This window comes from Coffea arabica, chromosome 11e (genome assembly GCF_036785885.1).
Source record: "Coffea arabica cultivar ET-39 chromosome 11e, Coffea Arabica ET-39 HiFi, whole genome shotgun sequence".
NCBI lineage: Eukaryota > Viridiplantae > Streptophyta > Magnoliopsida > Gentianales > Rubiaceae > Coffea > Coffea arabica.
Genome location: NC_092331.1, coordinates 13,356,195 through 13,363,461, shown reverse-complemented (window position 1 = coordinate 13,363,461; position 7,267 = coordinate 13,356,195). Strand labels below are relative to the sequence as shown.

Genomic DNA, 7,267 nt, shown 5'->3' with positions numbered 1-7,267 from the left:
TATATAAGAATACAGCATGAAACCAAATCCAATGCATGTATACTATCTCTCATCTTACAAGAACCCTATCTCACCACCCATGTATAAGGCTACATGTCACCTCTTGTGTGTCCTTGTGTGTCCCTCTATAGTATGCCAATCCACCTATTTATAGAGAATATTATTTGGCCAAAATATCAAATAACAACAGGAAACCAATTTTAATTCCTAAACTTGTACAGAATAGGAAATAACTTCTAATTTTAAATAAAATAGAAAATTCCTTGACTACTACTTCAAGTAATTAAAATCAATTAGCAAACTAGTTACTTCCACACAAAATAAGAAACCTGCCTAAAAGAAATTAAACCAATTTTCTATCAAATCTCCACTTTGGTGAAAATTTTTTTTAGTAACCATTTGCCTTCAACTACCAAATAATATGGTATCGAATTATACACCCGAATCTATACAATCCTGATACCAAATTAATTTAATCAGCAAATGAATATGTATAGTTACCCCGAATCTAACCTCCAGTTGACTCGTGAGAAGGTGCCTAATTCACCCGTCTCCCTTTGCAGGATTTCCTCTCACCACCACTTGCAACTTGGGATCTCATTCTGTGAGTTCTGACCTTAATAATTGAGGCAATCAAGCGGTAAAATCATCATACTTCTTCCCATCTTCAGGGCTGTCTCGCCACGTGTGGTTTCAAGACTCCACCTAAAACAAAAAATTCGTAACTGTCAGAATCTTCTGGTGCATGGCAATTATATTTCTCTGTATCTTTGGGACACGTGCCACATCACTCAAAGAACATAACCGAAATCTAAAAGCCAACGGGATGAAATATCAACCGTCGGAGATGTGAGAAAGTTTCCAACGATTCATGTCTAAAAAAATAACATTGGACTCCACTTTTTTCTTGACCCTTAAATTACCTACATAGTAATAGCTACCAATCCACCTAATCTTAATAATTAATCTAGATCCAATCTTAAACAACCAAACTCTTGATCCAACCATTCAGTTTGTTGGGATCCAAGTACTTGTGAGCAGCCCAATTTCGCAACCTGGCTCTGATGCCAATTTGATAGGGGAAAAACACCTTGAGAGAGTCCAATAAAGAGTCCAATATGTAAATCAGGAAACCAACTCTGATCCAAAAGTTTAAATCATTAGATCTTGGATCCTTATTCACATATTAACCGTTCTTTCTCTATCTTTCGTATCAATGTAGAACATACCTTTTACTTATGAATCTAACAATGATTTTAACGAAACACCGGTAAAATCAAGTCCACAAAACATAATAAGAAAATCAAGCCCAACGTTTAGCCAGTTTTACATATTGAACAAACTGTTCTTTTTGGCTCCTTGTATCGCTTTTGCTGTTCTGTTGCTTTGTCCCGGAAAACAGAGAAAAGAGAGAAAAGGAAGAGATGGAAAGAGATCAGTGCCATCCTCTGCTGAGGGAAGGGAGAAGAGAAACAAAATACAGCCATGGTTTTTCTTCATCCGAATTGGAAGCTTTAACTGGCATGTGTGAGGCTTTTATACCACCTTTGCCGTTGAATAATTCTCCAGAGATCGTTGGGAAAGATGGCAAAACTAAAGAAGCTATTCAGTCTTTTTACAAATCTTCAGGCGCTCAGTACCCAAACCCTGATGAGGTAATAAAGAATTGCCAGAGCGCATTACGCTCATTAAAAACACCTTCTTGATGACTTATTTGATTTAAGTGCTTATGGAAGTGATGTTACATGTTTTGGATGTTTATTCAGGTTGCTGAACTTGTAGTGAAGAGAGGATTTCTGGAGGCTGTGATCTTGGTAAGAATCCTGTTGATAATTCTTTCAACAAGGTTGGGGACTCTGTTGCTATGTGGGGCCCTGTGTTTTGGTAAAAATTGGCCGTACATCAACAAGTTTTCAGACATCCCAGTTGAAGACAGAGAGAAAGTTATCCAGAAATGGCTCAAGCATCGGTTCCTTACTCCCATCAGGCTGTCATTTGTACTTATCAAGTTCTTGTGTCTTTACGCCTTCTTCACTCAGGTAATGACCTTCCCGGCAGGCCTAGTCTCTGATCAGGCTGACATATTTCAGTTTTGTTCTTACATACTGAAGTTTGCATATATGATTTTTCTGTTGGGGCAAATAAACTGAGAGTCAAAATGATTCCAGCTCGATGCTTTTCTCCTTTACTTTATGGGATAATTTCATAAACCTCCCATGAGGTTTCTAATAATTCACTAGCCTCCCCTAAAGTTTATAAAATTACACAAACCTCCCCTAAGGTTAAGATTTTGATAACAAATTTAGTCCAATTACAAAAAGTAACATCAAAAAAGTATTTCAAGGAGAAAGATGAAACTTTTATTTCATAAATATCCCTTATGCGTGTATATAAGTCATATTAGTAAAAAAATAAAAATAATTAAAATTTAGAAACAATTAATACATACATTTAACCATTCAAAAAGTTCATATTTAATAAATTAAACAACACAAATAAGTAATAAAACTACACCAATGAATACAAGATTCAGCTAAGCAGACTAATCATCTCTTTTAACATGATATTTGCTATGATTCTCATGATTTTGAACAGAAAAGTTTTCAAATTTTGTCTTTTTTTTTCTTCCTTCCAATTTTCTTTGAAACTCTTAAAGTTGCGACAATTGTAAAGTAATTTCATGGAAATGAAAGAGATAATTGTAAAATAATTTTATGGGAATAAGGGAGAAATAAGGGGGAGAAAAGACAAAATTCAAAAATTTTTTTATTCAAAATCACAAGAATCATAGTAAACATCATGTTAAAAAAGATGATTAGTCTGTTTTGCTGAATCTTGTAATCATTAATGTAGTTTTGTTGTTTATTTATGTTATCTGATTTATTAAATATGAATTTTTTGAGTAGTTAAATGTGCGTATTAATTATTTCTGACTTTTAATTATTTTTATTCTTTTACTAATATTACTTATATACATGCATAAGGGGTATTTATGAAATAAAAGTTTTATCTTTCTGTTTAAAGTACTTTTTTAATGTTACTTTTTCTAATTGGACTAACTTTGTTATGAAAACTTTAACGTCAATGGAGGTTTGTATAATTTTACAAACTTCAAGGGAGGCGAGTGAAATTGTCAAAATCTCAAAGAAGGTTTCTAAAATTATCTCTTATTTTATTGATGAAAGGTTTTATGGTCTTGAAAGGACAGTTAAGGGTCCCAAAAGCAGCTGTTTTTTTTTTTCCAACAATGATGTAATCACAATAAATAAATTATGTTTGACAGGTAATGCATATGATTTGCGCTCAAATGGAACTGTTAAGTATTGTATCAAGTAGTATTTTACCCAAATTCACTTGCATGCATAGGCGTGTCTTAGGTTTTCATTGACCAATTCTTTAAGCATACAAAATGCACTTAGAAAATTTGCTGTCACCCAGTCTTGTGTTATGCCAAATAACTTTACTGAAACCATATACATCCATTAGTATGTGAGGCAGCTCAAAAAGTTCGATTCACTAGATCATGGTAGGCAAGGATGGCCCAGAAAATTGAGTAGTCATAACTGAAAGCCACAAACAATGGCCAAGAAAGATTAGCTTATCTCCTTGGTTTTCCACTTTACTGTCATCAACAGCAATAGATGAGCTGTCTCTGACCAATGAAATTTCTTGTTCTTTAACGAAAAGCACTGTGAGTTCCAAAAACAGTAGCAAGGTTAACAATTTTGTCATCTTACTCTGATTTAGCTGTTTTGTCCTTTTTCACTTTTACCTGAATTGAGGTTAGGTGAGAAATGAAATTTGTCCTTTTATTGGGTTGAGAATTGAGATTAGTGTCTCACCACTATAACTGACCTTTATTTTTATTTTTAATTTTTTTGGTGCAATGACCCTTGCTTTTACAAAAACAGTCAAAAGTGTAATTCACTCAAAGCTGGCCCTTTCCAGAAACAGATGTTTAGATTGATAGCTATATTTCCACAATCAAATCAGAGCTGCGAAATTATCTTGGTTTCGTTGTTCTTGACTGGTAGTTTGTGCCAAAGTACACAAATCATCGTTGATCAGTTCTTTTTAGTTCTACTTTCAAGTCAGATGGATAGTTCTTGAAAAAATCAAGACCCCTAATGATGTTGGACAAGTATCCTTTTTCTTGTGGTAGAATGATATTATAGCAGCCTGACTTGATTGTCCATCTACCTGTGAATTTTGCTTACTTTAATTCCAGAAGAATAGAGGATAGACAAGGTTCACAAAAACTTTCTAATTCTACATCTTTCCCTTTCCTTTCTCACTATGACAATAGATATATACATCAGGTTAAGTTCACTTACCACTTGGGGCAAGACTGCACAAAATCTACCGTTCAGAAATTTATTGTTTACAAATTTGAGAAGTATAATCTTCAGGGTACGTTAATATACTGTAAATATTTGGAGCAGCAAAATGCATTTTTAGTGACAAATGCTGTGCATATAATGACAAACAGAGTTTTAGTATACCCTCTTCACCATTTTCCTCAAATGGAAAACATGTTTCAAAAGTATGACGTTGAAGTTTGTGAATTGAGCTAGTTTGCCCCTATGATAACTTTCCTTGTCTGTGATAGGATAGCAAACTTAGTAACTGATGCAGTGAAATCTTCACTATCCAGGGATAAGGGCTTATTGTAAAGGATGCGAATTGTATATCTCTTGAGTTCTTAAAATCTAACTAATATGTCGAATCACATTTAAATGTCATTATTTACCATCCAAATCCTTTTCCAAGGCACATGGTTTGATATCTCAACTTGTCATAGGTATGGGAAGATTTAAAAAATCCAGCATGGGAAGCCATGGACTATCAGGTGGATAATCGCAAGGACTCATCAACTACGCCACATGAGAAACCTCTAATGAAAGGGATGGTAGAGACCACACATGAAACTGAGTCAACTATCGTCAGCTCCCTAGTCCAGAAAGGCCTCAGAGTCGCAGAAGATCCTAAAGAGAAGCTCTACAAGATCAAATGTGATGTAGTAATAGTTGGTTCAGGGTGTGGTGGAGGAGTTGCAGCTGCTGTTCTCGCAAAATCTGGTCAGAAAGTAGTTGTCATTGAGAAAGGAAATTATTTCACTAAGACAGACTACTCTTCCCTAGAAGGACCCTCCATGAATGAATTATATGAATCAGGAGGAATCCTTGCAACGCTGGATGGAAAGATGTTGATGCTAGCAGGATCAACAGTAGGGGGTGGCTCTGCTGTTAATTGGTCAGCTTGCCTCAAAACACCTATGTCTGTGCTCCAGGAATGGGCCAAGGATTGCCAAATTCCGCTTTTCACAAGTTCCCAATATATATCTGCCATGGATACAGTCTCTCAAAGAATTGGTGTTACAGAGAAATGTAGCGAAGAGGGGTTCCAGAACCAGATCCTCCGTCAAGGTTGCGAAAAGCTTGGGCTTGGAGTTGAATCTGTACCAAGGAACTCCTCAGAAAACCATTACTGTGGTTCTTGTAACTATGGTTGTAGAACAGGAGATAAAAAAGGAACTGATTCAACTTGGCTGGTAGATGCTGTGGCTTGTGGTGCAGTGATTATAACAGGATGCAAAGCTGATAAGTTTGTACTCGAAAAGAATAAATATGGGAGATCGAGAAAGAGTAAATGTTTGGGAGTGATTGCTAAGTGTTTGAATGGAGATATCACAAACAGAATATGCATTGAAGCTAAAGGGACAATCTCAGCATGTGGATCTCTTCTGACTCCTCCTCTAATGATCTCTAGTGGTCTGACGAATCAACATATTGGAAGGAACCTTCATCTACATCCAGTATTAATGGCTTGGGGATACTTTCCAGAGTCCGATTCAGTGCTCAAGGGAAAAATCTACGAGGGAGGCATAATCACCTCTGTCCATAAAGTGGGATCAGATGATTCCAGTGTAAGAGCCCTTATAGAATCTCCTGCTTTAGGACCAGGATCATTTGCAGCATTACGCCCTTGGGAATCCGGGCTTGAAACAAAGAAAAGGATACTGAAGTATGCCAGAACAGCTCATTTATTTTCGATGATTAGAGACAGAGGATCAGGAGAAGTCAGGGCAGAGGGAAGGATAAGCTACACTTTCGATGCAACAGACAGAGAGAACATCACAGCAGGGTTGCGTCAAGCATTGATGATTTTGGTAGCAGCAGGAGCTGTTGAAGTAGGTACACTTCAGAGCAATGGACAGAAATTCAAATGCAAGGGTACTAGTGAAAGAGAGTTAGAAGAGTTTCTTGATGAAGTGACAGCAGCAGAGGGACCAAAATCTTTAGTACAGAATTGGACAACATATTTTTCTGCTCACCAAATGGGGAGTTGCAGAATGGGGCAGAGTGAAAAAGTCAGTGCTGTGGATGAGAATGGAGAGAGTTGGGAGGCAGAAGATCTATTTGTTTGTGATGCTAGTGTTCTGCCCGGTGCTGCTGGTGTCAATCCAATGATCACTATCCAGTCAACAGCATTTTGCCTCTCGAATAAGATAGCAGAGATTTTGAAAGAACGAAAGTTCTCAGATTGAGCTAATTTTTCTTGCCTTTGTGCTTTGATGTTGTCAGAACAAACAACATTGGAGTGTTGCATGTGAGAAGCACAGAAGAAACCTAAACTTGTAAAAAAAAGCATCCAATTTTCAGTTTTTGATTTGTCAAGTTTGTAAATTAAATGGTGGATCATACTGTCAATTATTCTACTTCGCTGTTAGCATTTAATTTGTCCACAAAAACACCAACAGCTTCATACGAATGGATAGATTGAAAAAGCCTCTTAGAAAGCAGAAGCACTTCAAGACACCGAAACAACTCCAGATGCTCGGTTACAGAACTGCTAAGTAAAAGAAAATCAATTCTAGTTACAAGCCAAAGAAAACAAAATAAGAAAAAGTAGCTTATTTGCCTGAGAAGTAAATTTTCACACTTCACTGGCCTTTGACAATGAACCGGAAACACATAAAGGCAAAGGAATTAGAACCCAAGGAATAAATGTTGAATTCATCAACAAATTTGCCTTTTGATGTCTGATTAGTTGTGCATTCAAGTTACTAGTGACACTCCATCATCAAAATAAAGCACGATTTGTGCCTGTCTCATCAATTTATAGTTGGTACACATCTTAGTAAGCAACATTTCATACCTAATAGCACCAAAATTAAGGAATGTGGGCTTGCTCCATCATTAGTTTAGTCTGTAACATCCAGTTTATGCCTTCTTTTTCAAGAGCTGTGATGGCATCATCAGCTTGA

General features: G+C 36.4%; 1 protein-coding gene across 1 annotated transcript; it reads left to right on the top strand.

The window, feature by feature from the left end:
- Window positions 1–1,284: 1,284 nt before the first annotated feature.
- On the top strand, window positions 1,285–6,737 carry LOC113719609 (long-chain-alcohol oxidase FAO1-like). The gene is made up of 3 exons (XM_027244852.2): window positions 1,285–1,655; window positions 1,767–2,039; window positions 4,802–6,737. The coding sequence occupies exons 1-3, from the start codon at window positions 1,425–1,427 to the stop codon at window positions 6,545–6,547; spliced, it is 2,250 nt and encodes a 749-aa protein (XP_027100653.1). The 5' UTR covers window positions 1,285–1,424; the 3' UTR covers window positions 6,548–6,737.
- The last annotated feature ends 530 nt before the right edge of the window (window positions 6,738–7,267 follow it).

Bases quoted from the DNA above. Each gene is read 5' to 3' on its own strand.
- LOC113719609 (XM_027244852.2), top strand. From the start codon at position 1,425: ATGGAAAGAGATCAGTGCCATCCTCTGCTGAGGGAAGGGAGAAGAGAA. The intron at 1,656-1,766 runs GTAATAAAGAAT...ATGTTTATTCAG, and splicing joins AGTACCCAAACCCTGATGAG to GTTGCTGAACTTGTAGTGAA. The intron at 2,040-4,801 runs GTAATGACCTTC...AACTTGTCATAG, and splicing joins TTTACGCCTTCTTCACTCAG to GTATGGGAAGATTTAAAAAA.